Raw genomic sequence first — 18964 nt, forward strand, 5'->3', positions numbered from 1 at the left:
CTCGATTCTCTCGGGCCTGATTCAAATACCGAGCCTTTATCTCGTTCGGAAGGGTCCGCCACTTCTTCGTGATCTGCTTGTACCTATCGGCCCACACTGCGCAAATTGAAAGCAACATTCAATAAGCCAATAGAAATTGAGGCATTTGAGGCCATTGGAAAAAGGGCATATATACTATTTCGAGAAAATCGACTTCAAAGTTTTCATTATTACTTAATGAAAAGTAATGCAATAAAACCAATTTTTTTTTTTAAAGGTGGTAGTAACATGTCCTTCAAACATTCTGAAAGCAGAGGTTATGATTTGGAGATAATATTTGTTTTTATTATGAGTTTTAAAAAATTGTTTCATGTGCCCTTTTTCCATAAATGGGGTAAAATCGTAAATAAGTGTCATCTCTTTTTTATTTAATTAAATATAATCAATTATTTAATTAAATATAATTAGTTTACACTTTTTTATATATTGTTTAAATAAATATTTAAATAAAATTATGTAATATTATAATATATATGCACACATTTATATATATTATATATATATATATATATATATATATATATATATATACATGTGTGTGTGTGTGTGTGTGCGTTATATATTATATATATATTTTATTATATATATATACACATTATAAAAATTTGAATTTTTATTTCCTTTTTTAAATGTAAATTTTCAAAAAATTAAAAAAAAATATTTTATGTGAAAAAAATTGTGCAAATTTAAATTTGCACATCGCTTCCTCATAATTTTACTTCTATGAAGAAGCCAAAAAATTGAAAAACCAGCTTGCTTGCTGCAAACTGTTGCAATTTGCACACTTTTTTTGCATACAAATTGCATCAACAAAGAAAAAGTAACAATCAAAAAATAAAAAAAGAATGTTAAAAATATCTATTAGAGCACATAGTCTAGAGAGTGTCTTGATTGACCACGTTGATATTGACACACAGCTAATCATGGCGTATAGGCAAATTCAACTGAAGTTTTCCAGCCAAAAAGAAGAAGAAGAACACAGCCAATCATAGCCAATGCTTAGGGTTTTTTGCCAACATTAACCGAGCCGGGAGGGCTTCGTGGTCAATATCAATGTGGTCAAACGGATCCCACCTCATAGTCTCCCACCTGGATATTCGGTTTTCCATTCAGGATGATTGAGATTGGCATAGAGCACTATTGCCATCGTTGCTCCACTACCCAATGCTTCGTCAGCTTCAATTTTAGCACTCTTTCTTTGATTAAATGAGATAGTAGCATTACCTCTTGTGGTATTTCCCTCATTTTCGGAATTTACCCATGGACTAGGTGGCTTTGAAAACGCTGGACTAAATTGCGAACTGCTGGAAAATTAAAATTAAGATTAAGTTAGTTATTAAATTGAGATTGCATGTACAAAATAGTACATATACATATATATATTTTTTACATAGTTTTGACATTTTAATTTTGATATTATTTTTCTGATATTGCTACATATTTATATTATATACATATATATATTCTTATTTGCTATACTCGGAATGATATAGTGAAGGCGGTGGGAAACTCATCGGAGAGTTCAAGGTTGATTGATCAACTGAGGGCGGGCTATTAGATTCTTGAGGTCTCGTCAAGAGCATTGCTGGTTGAATACCTATAATAGAATTTTGTTCAATAAAATAAAAGAATTATAAAGTACATATACAATTTTTGTATACAATTTTTTTATTATAAAATATAAAGTAGTCTTTATATATGTATAATTTATTTATGCATATATTTTAAATTTCTCATTCTTGTGATGTTCTAATCTTAAAAACAATTTAAAATAAAAATTTTTTTCTAATCTTTTCTATTAATTTTCTTTAAATAATAATTTTTCTTAGAGATAAATAATAATTTGACTTTTATTCTAAAGTTTTCATTTTTCCATCTATTCTGCTATCATAACAAAATGATATGTTCAAAAGACTATTCATATACATGTACAATATATATACATACATTCATTATATATTTTCATGCATATCACATAAATTCACTTTATATTGTTAATTCAATGGTTTTTGTTAGCAATTGCGTTTTATTTTTATATTAATTCTTTAGGGCACTTTGACCAACTCTGATTAACTTTAATCTTCTTATCTTTTTGGCTGATTAGGCTTCCAGTAGAATTACCTATATGCGCCCCCATTATTCGTTTATAATTTAGAGTCCGTAGATTTTCCTTCATTTTAAATGTTAATTAACTTTAATCGACGATTCTCCATCAGCTTCATGTAGGTGATTACGCTACAAGTCCATATCCGACTATGCAATTAGTTGCAGCAATTTAATTGCTGCGATAAGTTGCAGCAATTTTTTCTGTATCACACTATGCAATTTTGAGAAGCAATTTGGTTGCAATGATTGCACAAGATTTAGATCCAGTTCTAAGGGTGCCGTCACATGGGGCGTAACTTGCGTAAGCGTAACCAGCGGATCGCCAATCACCGAGTTATTCCGATAGAGCTCGACGAAGGGCTCTATCGGAATAACTCGGTGATTGGCGATCCGCTGGTTACGCTTACGCAAGTTACGCCCCATGTGACGGCACCCTCATTCTAGCAACTAATTGCATGCAACTAATTTTTTACAAACTGAAAATAGATAAAATATAAGAACATAAGGGCTAGTCTACAATAGAGTCGTAAGGTCGTAAACGTAAGAAATTGACCAATCACAGTTGAATTCGAGGAGAATAATCGACTGTGATTGGTCAATTTCTTACGTTTACGACCTTACGACTTTATTGTAGACTAGGCTTAAGTCTTTGATATGTACATATTTGCTTTAAAAAGAGACAATAGTATTTTATATGTTGTACCAACATAATTTTAATATTTTATTCTGTAGTTGAAAATAGTCCAGTTTACCTTATTTTAGTTGCTCGTAGTGTGATTACATTCAAATAATTACTGCAACCTGCAACTAATAAGTTGTTGCGGCAATTAAGTTGCTGCAATAAATATAGCACGAAAAATTGCATAGTCGGATACGGGCTTTATTATGGCTGCTTTCGCGACAAAATCAAAATGATCCAGAATGATCCTGCGCTGTGATTGATCAAATCTGAAATTTAGAGACTCTGCTAGAGATTCTAGAAATTAAATTTTCTCATTGGATATCGGATGTTGTATGTCGAATATCGGAGGCAGTGTGAATCCTCTATTAGGGCTGTGGACCCGACTTAAAGGCCTTTGCACAAGTGCCAGGCAACAGGCAATAGAAACAGGAAATAGAAAATATCCACCAATAGGAGTAGGAAATAACATCTATTCCCTTTTTCTATTGGTGAATATTTTCTATTCCCTGTTCCTATTGCCTGTTGCCTGGCATTGTGTAAGGACCTTTAACAGTGGGTCCACAATAGGTGATTTAAGCCCTAAGCCTTAAGAAATTGACTAATCACAGTCGAGTTTTCTCCTCATACTTGACTGCGATTGATCAATTTCTTAAGGCTTAGGGCTTAAATCACCTATTGTGGACCCAGCGTAAAGCCTAGTCTACAATAGAGTCGTAAGGTCGTAAACGTAAGAAATTGACCAATCACAGTCGATTATTCTCCTCGAATTCAACTGTGATTGGTCAATTTCTTACGTTTACGACCTTACGACTCTATTGTAGACTAGCCCTAAGACAAAGACTTAAGCCTAGTCTACAATAGAGTCGTAAGGTCGTAAACGTAAGAAATTGACCAATCACAGTTGAATTCGAGGAGAATAATCGACTGTGATTGGTCAATTTCTTACGTTTATGACCTTACGACTCTATTGTAGACTAGGCTTTAAGGGCATAACGCTGGGTCCACAATAGGTGATTTAAGCCCTAACGCTGGGTCCACAATAGGTGATTTAAGCCCTAAGCCTTAAGAAATTGATCAATCGCAGTCAAGTATGAGGAGAAAACTCGACTGTGATTGGTCAATTTCTTAAGGCTTAGGGCTTAAATCACCTATTGTGGACCCAGCGTAAGCCTTAAGAAATTGATCAATCGCAGTCAAGTATGAGGAGAAAACTCGACTGTGGTTGGTCAATTTCTTAAGGCTTAGGGCTTAAATCACCTATTGTGGACCCAGCGTAAGTCAGCCATTCTGCTCAGGCCCTTAAATGACGCCCTGTGTATGCATGTACATATGTATGTACTTATATACATACATGATACACATATATGTTACACATTATGTACATACACATATACATACATGAGCGAGGAAGAGGACGGAAGACGACCGGATGTGCTGCCGCGCGAGCAGGCACGGCAGATGAAAGAGGCGCATGACGCCATGTTCGCCATGTTTTGATGTCGTCATCCCGCTTTCCCCTCTCCCCCCCGCGGACGTGTTACGGCGTACAGCACAATAGCCCATCGTGTTTTTTAGCGTGTGTTTTTCAAGCAGTAGGATTCAAAACTCCACGTTCCCTGGGTGGTTCCTGGCGCCGTTCCTCGACCCTCATCGTGCAACATTCTTCAAACATCCTCCATCCCTACTCTGATGATCGTATGCGCGCCAGGCGAAACTGGATAACCCTCGTGGAAGATTCATCGGGCTCACGGATGTCCTCTTCATGTTCGTGGAAGTAGTCGCGGGGGGAGGTTCCCGAGGTTCATCGTCCACGCGGTGATTGTGTCCTGGTGCGAGAGCTCGGAGGATCGATCGAACCGCCCGTTAGCACTGCCTCCTTACGTCATTGCCTCTTTATTTTCGCATTTGACGTTTCTTCGTTCGTTCACTTTCCTTCTCTCTCGGCGTCACCTGATCACCCTGAGGGGGCGGGTCCAGCGGATCCCGAGGATCCCAAGCGGAAGACGGCCGGAGCGCGCCTCGCGTGCGTGCGTACGTACGTACGTACGTGCGAACGTGCGTGCGTGCGTGCGTGCGTGCGTACGTGCGCGCCTATTTTCTCCCCTCGCCAGGAAGAGGACTCTACACTTGGTAAAAAATGGAGTTACGTTTGCACTCGCCAGCGGGAGCGGAACCGATTGTGTATCAGTGGCCTCTCACTTCGGGCTCGGGGTCTGTAAGTAAATTATTCAAGAAGAAAAAGAAACTGCGTAATGTATCATTGGTTACGTTACATTGATATGTACCTAATCGAGAGTAAAGGAGGTCGAGATGGAATTATTATGAGCAATCTTAAATCTTACTCCAGCTTTTAATTCTTATTTATTATATTAATTTTTTTAAGGACTTATTGTAAGTAGATTATTCAAGAAGAAAGAGAAGCTACGTAACTTATCATTGATTACGTTACATTGATATATACTTAATTAAAGATAAAGGAGACGAGATCCAATTATTATGAACAACCTTAATCTTACTTCAGCTTTTAATTCTTACTTACTGTTATATTAATTTTTTTTTTTTTTAAGACATCGTATTGTATTACTTTGATACTCTATGCATATGCTTTTATTGTATACTGTATGTATGTATTGTAGGATCGTCACGATGGGGCATTGGATGTTATCGAAACTATGCGATGGGTTTGCGAGGATTTGCCAGATTTGAAGTTACCCTTGGAGAATAATATCCTTTGTAACTATGATCCAAGGGATTACGAAAGCATGAAGAGCTTGTGCGACAGATTTAACAGAGCGATTGATAGTTTAGTACAATTGGTACGTGCATTTTCTCACCATACAATTGTATGAAAGCATATTGACACATTTGCAGATGATAATCTTTTTATTTTTTTAAAACTAGAAACTAAATACAATAAATTTTAATCTACTGTAGCTTGCCGCACAATTCCATCATTAAAATAAGAACAAAATTTAAAAACTTTACTTTAAAATATTATATTTGTAATTACTTATTGTTTGAAATTGTGAAAAAATGTACCTGTTATAAATCTAAATATAGAGATAATGTCAAATGTCATAATAGAGAAAATGTCATACATGATAAATGTTAAAATTAAAAAATTTATTACATATATTTTTGAAAAAATTAATTTAACATTTTTACATAAAAGTTAAATTTAACATTACTTTTTTGTATGATATTTTAATAATAATGTTTCATTTTTTCACTTGAAACACTTTAAAAAGCGACAATTTAATTTTCTTCATATTCTATGTTAAAAATACATAAACAAATTGATTTTCAAGTTAAAACTCATTTTAATTAATTTCAACTCAAAATGTGAAAAGATGTACTACTGACCACATCAGCAGTAACCAACTTTAAATTTTTGAAAAGGCAATCAGCGGAGGGCTGCAAATGTGTTAAATATAATTGATATATACTATATTATACAACATTGTATGTGGAAGTATATTAAATATATTGATGTATAATATCTATAGGAGAAAGGTACCAGTCTACCATCCCAGAGATTAAATAAGAGACCTAGTAGGGGTTTACTTCGTCACATACTTCAACAAACTTATAATCAGGCTGTTGTTGAACCGGATAAGTTAAATCAATACGAACCTTTCTCACCGGAAGTCTACGGCGAAACTAGTTACGAACTTGTATGCCAAATGATCGATCAGATCGATGTGACGGAGGACGACGTCTTTGTTGATTTAGGTTCCGGAGTTGGTCAAGTAGTTCTCCAGATGGCAGCTGCAACTTTATGCAAAATTTGCATTGGTGTAGAAAGGGCTGATGTACCATCGACATACGCGCAGGTACATTTTAGTTGTAATTATATATATTCATTACAAAACTCACTAGCGGATCCTGATGTTCATAATGGGAGAGGTTTTGGCAAAATTATTTAGTTTGATATTTTTCTATTGATATCATACTTCATTTCACCCAAAATCATCTTCAATAGATGACGTTAAATCAGTACAACTGATTTTTTTTTTATTTGAAAAGGAGTTTTTATCCAAAAACTCTCCCCCAGGATTCGCCAGTGTTCACACACACACACACACACATGATTTCAACATTGTATTGTGTCATAACAAATGAATTGTTATTATTATAGAGCATGGAAGTAAACTTTCGAAAATGGTTAAATTGGTATGGAAAACGATGCGGGGAATATCGTTTGATAAAGGGAGATTTTTTAGCCGATGAACATCGTGAAAGTATCACCGGAGCTACAATAGTATTTGTTAATAATTTTGCGTTTGGCCCGACGGTTGATCATCAATTGAAAGAGCGCTTCGCCGATTTACGCGATGGCGCGCGTATAGTGTCTTCGAAGTCGTTTTGTCCGTTAAACTTTCGAATAACGGATAGAAATTTGAGTGGTAATATACTTTCTATATATGTATACAGAGTATCCTATTTTAAACAACGACCTCAAATATCTTTTAAACGAAACATTTGAAAGAAAAATGTTTCAAACAAAAGTAGATTTTGGGTCTGGAGGCCGTGCGGTATCCAATCAGACCCAAAATCTAACCAATCTTTCAAAAACACAACTGTTTGAATTGAAGACGTGAAACCTGGATCGGCGATAAGAAATTGGTGAATTTTATCTAAAAAATTGGCCTGGACCTTATAACTTGGAACATGGACCCAACATTCAATCTAACCATCAGATTGTCACCTTCAAACCTCAAAAACATAATTTTTCCTTGAACAACAATATTTTTAAGATTGTATGCCAAAAGTCGACGTTTCGTAATGAATTACATAATAATAATTTCAAACATTGTTTCGAGCCTGTTGGAGAGGTTTTAGCAAAACATGACAAAGAACAAAATTGTTTCATTTTGAGACGTAGAATCCGCACTAAAAAATAGAGGTTTTAATTAAAAAAAAATTATTTTGGGCCCTACTAGACCCAAAACAAACCCCCAATCCAAAATCTAATAAGATATGTATAATAATATGGCCCCTTTGAACCCTATAACTTTTATTTGAAACATTTTTCTCTAAGATGCTCCGTTTAAAAGATATTTGAGGTCGTCGTTTAAAATGGGACACCCTGTATATTCGTCTTTATTAATACTTGACATTTCCTTCACAATTTTCTCTCGCAATTTTTATTTGCTTAATATAGATATCGGCACGATAATGCATGTCTCAGAGATGTCGCCGTTAAAGGGTTCCGTCTCTTGGACCGGTAAGCCAGTGTCGTATTATTTGCACGTAATTGATCGAACTAAATTAGAACGTTATTTCCACCGCTTGAAAAACAATAAACAAGGTGGCTTAGATGAAAACTCTGATTCTGTGATAAGCAACACTGCCAGCAATAGTAGTAAGGTTTCTAATAGGAATGAAAGAGGCGATAGAGCCAAGAGAGACCTTTCAAGGCAATTGGACAGTCCGAATCATTCGGAGCAACAAGGAACGAATAGTGACTCTGATCTAGATGAGAATTCTATCAAGAGTCGTCGACAGCCAAACAAGATACGGAGGAAATTCAATAGAAAAACTACGAACGGCATTACGAGAGCTCCAGCTCGAGGTAGACAGAGAGGAAGAGGGGTTAAGAGAGCCAAGCCTAAGAAGACGATCAATATATCTGGATTGGACCTGTTGCACAGTCAAACTTTGCTCAGTACATCGCCTCAAGCTCTTGGGAAAAAACCACCGCCTGCTCCTGGTTGTGTAGATCAACAGTTGTCTTCATTGTCGCTTTCTTTACAGTCGCATTCCACCTCAGTACATGAGGAACTCAGTATACCATCTGCTCCGTCCGCGACTCCTTACGCTCTGCAAATACTTTTGGACTTGTATAGGTAATTGCTTTATATATATATATATATATATATATATATGTATTAGGTGAGTGCAAAAATTTTAGGTTTCTTCGAGATATTGTATCTAATTTAGTCTTCTAGCAGCACTTAATATAAAATATAGATACAAATATGTAGATGTATTATATACCTTTCAAAAGGTCATACTTTTAGCTGTCATTATTAAGTGGAATTGGTTTGATTTGGGTCAGTTTAGTTATCTTAAAATAAAATTGAAAATGAATATTGATAGAGTCCATTTACATGTAATTATGAAGTACTAGTTTCGGAGAGGAACACGCATTTCAAACACCGTGAAAAACATTTATGATGTGTTTGAAGAAAACGCTGTGTCGATTCCAACTTGCGAGAGATGATTTGCAAAATTTAAATTGGATGATTTTAATCTCGAAAATTAGCCATGGTTCGGTCGATTTTCTAATGTATTGATGACATGCACAATTTACTGGACGCCAATTGACGAATTTCAACACAAGAAGTTGCTGAGAGGCTAAACGTGAACAGATCGTTTTTTAATAAAATTATTTGGTCCATTTTTCTATCATGAAATTCATCAAAATGTTTGCACTCGCCTAATATATTCTTTCTTCCTGTTCGCCAATTTTTATGACCAATTTTTATGATGATTTTTATTTTATGATTTTTATGAAAACACGTATATCCGTCGCAGGGACCAATTCATGCTTATGTTAGAATCAATGAGAACGCCCACCTACAAGGTATCCGTTAATATGGATATCGCGAAAGAGAGAGAAAGGAACTCTAAGCTTCAGTCGAGAGCGGCGCAATTGGAGAAGCAGATTAAAGTACTCATAGATGATAGCGTGGCCCTTTTAAAGGCGAGAATGACTGAATTAGGTATCAATGCTACGTCACCCGGGGATCTGCTGGCGAAGGCCAAGGAAATAGTTCTAAGGCATAAACAGCTACAAGCTAAGGCGAGCAAGTTGCAAGCTCAAGTGGCGTCTATGGAAACTGAACAGAGCAGACTAGTGGCGCTTAGACATCAGGAACTGCAGGAAAAATATAACGGAAGCGTGAACGGCATAACGAATCCACCACAGGCGCTTACTCGTGATTGCATATTAAAAGAAATTTCCGCCACTCTTTCACAGCGTAAAAGATTACATTCTCAAGTGCGTATCTTGTCAATCGACTTGTAATTCGTATAATTGTTTTATATTTTTAAGTATGTATTTTGTTATTTGAGCATTTTAATCGACTTTAAATCCAAATTTATTTCTTTCCACAATAGGTCTCGAAGCTAGAGCACGAATTAAATGTACTGGAGAGGACGAGTAACGAGAAGCAAGTAGCTGCGATCGCTCAGCAACAGAGAGACATGGCAGGAAGTAAACACTCGCAAAATTTACATCATCAACAGCAGAGTGGTAAAAATGGGACAACGCGAAAGAGTAGGGAGGGCCGTTCGAGGTCGCAGGAATGGCCCGACGTGCCGGATATAGGAAAGATACAGGAGAATAATCCGGAAATATTGGCGCAAAAGATCTTGGAAACCGGAAGGCAGATAGAGGCGGGTCGTATCCCGCACAGGCAGAGTACAAACAGCAACAGTACCAGAACTAGATTACCGCAGGCCTCTCTGAGTTTCTCCAGCGCATCATCCGCCAATTCGTCCACGCAATCGCCGCAGACGGCCACTAAAGACGTATCGAATAGGACTCAAGAGCCACCCAGGGTAGCTAATTTTGAGGACAGACTGAAAAGTATCATCACGAGCGTGTTGAACGAGGATCAGCAGAACAGGACTAAGCAACAACAGATGCAACAACAGCTGCAAGTGCAACTGCAAAATCAATCTGAATCCGATAGTAGAAAGCGCGTTCCGTTGCCACAAAGTGTTTCCACTCCGGATTATACTCAGGTAACTGTTGATCATTGTCGATTATTTTTTGTCTTTAAATGCGCAACAGATATTTCATGAATGAATGATGTTGCAGGTTTCACCCGCGAAACTTGCGCTTCGCCGTCATCTCTCGCAAGAACGTATCTCGTCATCTCATTCGACGTCGTCCGACAGAACGACGGTCGATTCTAGACAATCATCCGGTCACGACAATCGACTAGTAACCGGCGGAAGTGGACTACTCGTCTCCACGGTCGGTGAACTCATGAACGGAGAGATAGAGAGGACTCTGGAGATATCCAATCAGTCTATAATAAACGCCACCGTTGACATGAGCGCGATGATAAGACCGGAAACCGTATACTCGCCCATCAGTAGACCAGCGAGTGCCGAAGGGGACGCCGGTTTGTCGACCTTGGCACATGTGGCTAGTTACGTGCCTACCTCTTCGGGAGCCTCCACTTCCACGCCCACAACTAGTTCAAGATCGTCCGTACTTTTTACTCCGGTAACGCAGCCGCAAAGGTACTTACACTTCAATTTCATATGATTACTTCATGCGACCCGTTGATATATACTTTGCAAATATATTATCTTCACCACCTTCTTCTACATCCAGATATACACCGGTTCAGTTGCCGCGAGCAGACATTAAGCCTTATCATGAGTCCTATTTTTCGGATAATCCCACTCAATCGCTCACGCAGTCCCACTCGGCGCCACCTTTACACTCGTCGACCCAAAGTACATCAAATGGAGGGGAATTATTACCCGTAGAAGGGCTCGCGGCATCGTTGCATGCCCGAATATTGAACAACCATAATAATAACAGCGGCAAAACTGACTCGACCCTCTCCAGTAGTAGAAGGTAATAATAATAATAATAATAATTTTGAAACAGCAAATATAATTTATCAGCCGCATTATGTAAATTCCAATTGTTCAATAACGACCACTTTGAATATATATTGAATATATATATACCCATTTTAATTAATATAGTCGAAGATTACTGAAATTATGATTTGTAACAAGAGAATATTTCAAAAGTTAAAAGTTCCTCGAAGGGGGAAAAGTTAATAATCTTGAATTTGAACTTATCATCTTTCAAGGTCATTTGAAGGTCAACCTAATTTTTTTATATAAGTCGATTCCTCATAATATTTAGCATAAAAAGTTATAAGGGTAGGATAGCGAAAAAGTGAATAATTTACAAGATATTTTGTACTTTAATGTGACATAATTTTACATAAATTATAAGATATCTCGTAAAATATTCATTTTTCGATATTCTTACCTCAATACTTTTGTGCACAAAATAATGTTGTTAATATTGTGCGGTTGAGAGAGAGATTGCAATCGAACATAGTATATCAACATTCGCTGCATTCGTAGATTTCAGCCATATCCACGATACGCCACGAGCAGTAATAGTAATAGCGGCAATGCGAGTACGACAAGTTCAAGTACGGCGGTGACGGCGATTTGTCAGTCGCAAACATCGTCTATGTCCATAAAAACGGAAGCGGTTGTATCGTCGGTAAGCACAAGCGGGGCGCCTCTGAGTCCCCTCGTGGAACCGCATTCTAACACGTCGACGCCGCTGGTCGATGAACCTCAGATGACGACGCAGAGGCAACGAAATGTCGTTGGAGATGACGGTAAGCGGGAACGATCTAACGCTTTCGAAGGACGCTTTGGAAACGTCCCCCTTTGGATTATTTTAGTATGAAACTAGTATATGCTTGTGGAATGAATCTGTACTCCAATTGAGTATGCTTCGGGGTACAATAAGCTATGGAAGATTTGTTGTAATACGTGAAGTGAGCTATGTAAAAATCTCCTATAATTCTTTAATTTGTGAATATATATATTTGTGTATATATATTTTTAATTAATATAGTCGAAGATTACTGAAATTATGATTTGTAACAAGAGAATATTTCAAAAGTTAAAAGTTTTTCGAAGGGGGAAAAGTTAATAATCTTGAATTTGAATTTATCATCTTTCAAGGTCATTTGAAGGTCAACTTTACAAAAAATTTTTTTTATGTAACTCGATTCCTCGTAATATTTAGCATAAAAAGTTATAAGGGTAGGGTAGCCAAAAAGTGAATAGCGAGATATTCTGTACTTTAATGTGATTTAATGTGAATTTAATGAATAATTTTACATAAACTATAAAATATCTCGTAAAATATTCATTTTTCGTTGTTCTTACTTCAATACTTTTCTGCACAAAATAATGAGAGGAATCAATTGGTGTAAAAAAAGTTATTTTTAAGAAAACGTATTAATTTGCACCTAGCAGCTACATATTTTTCTTTTGTATCGGATATTTTCTTGTTGTAATCATAGTATCAGCAATATTCGACTGTATTAATTAAAATGGAACACTCTGTATATTGTAATACTGTTTTAATTGTCAATTTGATCTGATTAAAAGAGAATATATCTCTCTTTATAGTTTTTTTATGCAAGCATATGTGCAGCTGTGTCTGTTTCATTATTTTATTATTCTTATCAGCTGTACATAAGAAACGTAGAATAGTATATGGCACTGCATTGCCAAAAACATATAAAATTTTCGCGCTATATAATGTCACTAGACGCCTTGCTTAGATATATTTTAATATTTTTCTAGATATTATATATTAATTTTTTTTTCTATGCATCTCTCCACGTATTTACATATGCACTAATGATTTAGCTTATCTTATGGAGCTGGTGACTTTTGACTTTTATTTATATTTATTTTTGTTGTTTGCTGTATTTGTTAGATGCACTGTAGCTGTTTATCGATTAGTTCTCTCTGTCTCACATACTCGATCTCAAAATCCCTGAGGCTTGTTTTATTAGAGATTGAGACACACGCACAGATCGCAGAGAAGGGAGAAATGAAAAAAATACGGCTGCCTGTGGGTTGGTTCGTCGGTACGTTGTACGCCGGTGAGTTGTCCCACGGGAGTCAAAGTTCATTTTATTCTATTCAATATTCTCTAATCATTTCTATAAATTATATTTATTTATCTCCTCTCCTTGCTTTATACGTGCGTACAAGAGAGAGAGCGGCGAAGTTATATATTCTTTCTATTTGGAAAAGACACAAAAAGGCACTTAAAAATCAGTTTACATGAAAATAAGCCAGAAGATACAAATTCAGACTTCACGAATGAATTCATATGTACACGAACGCATGTTGAGAGTTAGAGTTTTGAAGGGCTGTTACTTTTAGTGCATGTTGCATGCGAAGATTTTGAAATATTTCTATATTTATCTTATGCTCTAGTATCGTGTTCAACTTTCAGTGCAACGATCTCAATTTGTTAATCAATTGGTACATTTATTGTATATCTTTATTCGCGCATTTATATTTCATACAGAAAAGTTGAAAAAAATTTTGAGGGAGATAGAAAGTTGATAATCTTGAATTTTTACTTAAGGTAATTTTTCAAGGTCAGTTGAAGGTGAATCTATTTTTTTTTTTTTTTTAATGTTTAATTATGTGATACATTTTATATTTGCAATGATGTAGCAATCACACAACTATAAGAAATTTGTTTTACTTTTTAAATTTATATACATATATACAGTACACACGTATACGATTCGATAAAAAATCCAAATTGAAATTAAACCGACTTGAATTTCCACATGTGTACTTTATTTTGCAAGTTAGTTCAAAGGACTCAGCACAATCTTTATGGAAATTGGATTTCGGTGGAATTGGCTGGTTTTTTCATATGTTGTAGTGTAGCTTATGATCTGCTGAACAAAAGATGCAACAGCCTCAAAACTAAATAATGAACAATTACTGAACTACAGCCAGTCAAACAACTCGCAAAGCCCGAACTTTTCATGTTTGACTGGCTGTAAATCAGTAACTGTTTATTATTTAGCTTTATTATTTTTAAGCTTATATCTTTTGTTCAGCAGATCATAAGCTACAACATACGAGAAAACTAGTTGATCTTACCAAGATTTAATTTTATATTTAAGTGCGGGATTTTACCTATATGAAATCCTAGATGAAATTGAATCCCGATAAAATCAGCTTGTTTTCTCACATGTTCATTGTCAGTAACTGTCCATTATTTAGCTTCGAAGCTATTACATCTTTTGTTCAGCAGGTCACAAGCTACAATATATGCAAAACCTAGCCAATTCCACCGAAATCCAATTTCCATAAGGATTGTACGGGGTCCTTTGCTTTCTTTCTCCAAATTTTTATACATGCGCGCATTCATGTTGTATATATTGCTTACTAATAAGTAATGTATATATAGATATAAACTTTTGATCTTTAGGTAACTTTTATCTTGTAGGATACATTTTTTTTTACAAAAAAGTTAGGAGTCGAGGACAAAGATATACAACGATAACAAAACAATTACATTTACATTGTACTGTATCAGGATATTGGCTTATTTTTATGAAAATTTGGTGACACATAGAGGTCGTTCAATGCTGCTTACTGACGCGATGTGTTACAATCTGACTGATCGAGATTTATCTTGCAGACGGAGAAGCTGATTGGCAGGATCGTATCAGCTCAGGGTTCGATCGCTTGGTCGCCTTCGCCTCCACGGAATTGGACAAACGTAGACGATCGACGGAGGGAGTGAACACGAGTCCGGACAGCGGACTGGGTTCGGATAGCGCGGTGACGGGACCCCCTCCTGTGGTACCTTCCCCCGACGAAGCGTTAGGACCACCGAGAACCCCGTCCCCGACCAGTCCGCGCCCTGCGAATCCATCCAGCGGGAATCTTCCGAGCGGCGCTCAATCATCCTCTTCGGTACCTTTGAAGTATCAACGACAACCGGATCCGGAGCGACATCATTTTAAGAAGAAGTTCTTTCATCGCGATTGGAATAATTCTGCGAGCACCAGCAAGTTTCGTCCCAAGGGCAAAGATTGGGATTGGAATCATTCCGGGCAATGGCCCTCGAATGACGAACAATCTTAACTCCATCTCATATGCGGAAGATTTTTTTCTATGGAAAATTGTGATCGATGAAAAAAAAATATCCATTGCTTCTTCGAAGATAGGCGAAATGAGAGAAATATTAATTTTTTTTTTTCTTTTAAGGCTTCTGGATCCTCGCTGACCATGTTGGAATTGTGACGTCAAAGGCGAAAAAATACGCTAAAAATTCTCGATACTATTTTGATGAAACAGCACTTCAGATGGCTTTAGCACACTCTTAAAATACTTCGAAAACTATTTTTTTTTCCTTTATAATCAATCAACAGTTGTAAAATGACTAAATGAATCCGTCTTTGCACATGCGCAGTCATTCCGCATGACAAAGTCTGATATCACGATCATTTTATGATTATAAAAGGGATATAAAAATGTATTCATACTTTTATTTATAAGTTTTTATCGCTTACTGCTTAAGTTCTATTACTTGAGTATTTTTATGTGTTATGACTCTAAACCAAATTATCTGAACATTATTCTAGATAATTTAGTAAAGATAACATATTTTTCATCTAAGATGCAGATATATATAATACATATTTTTATTATCTATATAAAGATAAGATAATCGCCAAAATTTCATCTAGATGATCATCTATATAATTTTATTTAGATAACAGCAAACACTGACTATCTGAAATAGTGTTTTATCGAAATATCTTTTTATTTAAAAATGGCATCTAAGAATTTTTAGTGTGTGCTTTCTCGTCTCTGACGTCACAATCTAACATGGCCGCGGCAAGGACCCAAGAGCCTTAAAATTCTTTTGTATTAATTAGATTTCTTATTTTGTTATTAATAGCTTTCTTTCTCTCACTTTCTCTCTCTCACTCTTGTATAGTAATAACGAACAGCGTGTTTAATCGCGAAGTACAATATATACAAAAAAGTATGTATCATTGTATCATTGCATCATTGTATCGTTTTGTCTCATTTGATCGAAAATGAAAGATTAGAGGAACGAAAGAAACGAAAATTACAATCTATCTGCGAGCGAACTTACTGGAACGAAATCAATCCTGATGGATACGCTTGTGGTTCTTTTTAGAGTAAAATACATTTATATTACAATGAATATAATTGCGAGACTAATTAATTAAGATGACGGATTCATCAAGTTTATGCGGATTTAAATTGTATAAGGCTATTGTATTAGCAATTCCCTTATATACATATACATATATATATATATATATATATATATATTGGGAGGAATTTACAGCTTTGAAAGAAGAAGGTTTATCAAATATTACTCACTGACGTGTAGCATTTTAACTTATTATCATTATCATTATCATTATTGTTAGTAATCGCGATCTTTTGTAAGGCTTTGCGAATAATTATCTCACCGATTTAATCTTTTTTAAACACGATTACGCAATTATTATCGAGATTGATAATGCAAAATGTCTCGTAAATCTACGCCTGTATACAACACACAAAATTCACGCGCGCGCGCGCCACACAGACACAGACACACACACACACACACACACATAGATGCATATACATGGCATGATTAGGGCACGTTAGGTACTTTAGAGAAATATGTTATAGAAGCGATTATACATTAATGTATTTATAATGTATGTATGTACCTGTCTCGCGTGTGTGTGTGTGTATGTTGTATGTACGATCACATATGTATCACAGGCGTTTTACGGTAGACTGATAGATAAAAATGGAGCACGTGGCATTGAAAAGAAAGAAAGAAAGAAAAACAAGCCAGCAAAAAAAACCTTTGTGTGTTCGTAGCAAATATTTGCTACAAATTTTTACATGCGGCTATATCTTCCGCCGTCTCTGGAAGATGTATACCTAAGTGTTCACTGTGGTTCATAGAGAATTGTGACAACGGACCGCAAACAAAAAAAATAGTCACTTAAAATACAATTGTATTTTAAAACGGGAAGTTAAAAGTGTGAATCTGTTTGTTTTTTTTTTTTGTATTTTTTTCGGTACACATCTATATACATATATACATCATTGTACGGAATATCCAAAGAATATGGCAGAGAGTCAATTGACGCAAAAATTTCAAAAGCACCTTTCTTCGGTGCTCGAAAAATAAAAAGTCGACGTAAACGTTATGAATAAACATCAAATAGTAGTACTTCGAGACGCTTTAAAAATGCGATGCGATATTTGTATGTATAAAGGTCCTTCTTTCTTGCGTTGCTACATAATCCTGATCCATATATATGGAAGGGTTATCACACACATGTTAGACTGTGAGAAATTATAGAGTTATTGTATTATTTAATATATATCCCCGCCCCCGCCCCCCCTCTATATATGTCATTATACATTTGTAGTTATAACGAGCATTGCCAAGCATGCTAGATACACTGCCGAAACTTCTATGAATTAATTTTATTATTGATCACAATTATTATTTATTGTTTTTATTGAGATATTTTAATACTATTACTATTTGTAAAACAAGTATGACGATTTTTCTCTTTCATTTCTACCTTCCCGCATTTAACGGTTGTTTTAGCGGTTTTCTTATTTATGGGATAACACACGTATAAGTGAAACGATATCACTCTTTTCTCTCTCTCTCTCTCTCTCTCTCTCTCTCTCTCTCTCTCTCTCTCTCTCTCTCTCTCTCTCTCTCTCTCTCTCCCTCTCTCTCTCCCTCTTTGTATAATTATTAACATAATTATCGTTACTTCCTTTATCGAGGCAAATTTGCACGAAACGGTTCATCGATATGTACAATAAAATGACAAATTTTGGAGATTAATTGTAAATTTAAAAAAAAATCAAATTGTCAATTAAACGATCAACGATAAATTAGTTTTTCATTAAAAATTAAATCGAAAATTACACCACACAGATAAAATCACAAATTTTATATAATTACTGTTCAAAATCAATATTTATTTATTTATTTAAACGGGAATACTCCCTCTAGTACAAACGAGATAAATACATAATTACAAAGCATTTACATTAGAGAGCAAGAAGAACACATTACAAAAAAACGCTGATAAGAAATAATAAAATAATAATAAAACAACAAAAAATAAAAGATATAAAAATACAAATATGTCTAACAAAGACAGTTAGATAAAGATCGCTTGAAAGTGCATAGCGGTATGTGAAAAAAATCTACACGATCGAAAAACTTGTTCGCCGATAGACATAAACCCTATATAAAGGTTTTTAGATATACATATACAGAGTGTTTTATTTTAATTAATATAGTCGAATATTACTGAAATATTACTATGGCTCTGTAACAAGAAAATATTTCATATAAAAGTTAAAAGGTTTCAAGAGGGGAAAAGTTGATAATCTTGAATTTTAATAACTAAGGTCATTTTTCAAGGACACTTTAAGGTCAATCTAATATTTTAAAATAGAATTACCTTAATTTTTTATATAAAAAAATTAAGTGCGAAAAAT

General features: G+C 35.4%; 2 protein-coding genes across 5 annotated transcripts in view; one reads left to right on the forward strand and one right to left on the reverse strand.

Annotated features, from left to right (window-relative positions):
• LOC145940817 (histone-lysine N-methyltransferase 2C-like) overlaps positions 1–2435 on the reverse strand; it is a 2965-nt gene extending 530 nt beyond the window's left edge. The window contains exons 1-4 of one of the 3 annotated variants that reach the window (XM_083046404.1): positions 2161–2435; positions 1519–1636; positions 1129–1340; positions 1–96 (exon numbers count right to left, since the gene is read on the reverse strand). The exon at positions 1–96 is cut by the window's left edge and continues 28 nt beyond it. In XM_083046404.1, coding sequence (XP_082902530.1) covers positions 1–96; positions 1129–1340; positions 1519–1636; positions 2161–2215 — 481 coding nt within the window. In that variant the 5' untranslated portion in view covers positions 2216–2435. Of the gene's footprint in view, positions 97–1128; positions 1344–1518; positions 1637–1986; positions 2140–2160 lie in introns of those variants that run through there. The other 2 variants (XM_083046405.1, XM_083046403.1) reach the window with 2 other exon arrangements.
• A 1915-nt stretch (positions 2436–4350) lies between these two features.
• On the forward strand, positions 4351–17663 carry Gpp (DOT1 like histone lysine methyltransferase grappa). Of its 2 annotated transcripts, none has more exons than XM_083045450.1 (11): positions 4351–5042; positions 5464–5643; positions 6334–6660; positions 6966–7233; positions 7992–8676; positions 9368–9833; positions 9953–10582; positions 10659–11089; positions 11184–11432; positions 11960–12225; positions 15084–17663. In XM_083045450.1, exons 1-11 carry the CDS (start codon positions 4965–4967, stop codon positions 15530–15532), a joined length of 4029 nt encoding a protein of 1342 aa, XP_082901576.1. In that variant the 5' UTR covers positions 4351–4964; the 3' UTR covers positions 15533–17663. The 2 variants fall into 2 exon arrangements, with proteins under 2 accessions (XP_082901576.1, XP_082901577.1); XM_083045451.1 differs by lacking the exon at positions 15084–17663 and adding an exon at positions 13344–13482.
• Positions 17664–18964: the final 1301 nt, after the last annotated feature.

This window comes from Prenolepis imparis, unplaced genomic scaffold (assembly GCF_030444845.1).
Source record: "Prenolepis imparis isolate NDT839.2.m4 unplaced genomic scaffold, iyPreImpa1.0 SCAF_9, whole genome shotgun sequence".
Lineage (NCBI taxonomy): Eukaryota > Metazoa > Arthropoda > Insecta > Hymenoptera > Formicidae > Prenolepis > Prenolepis imparis.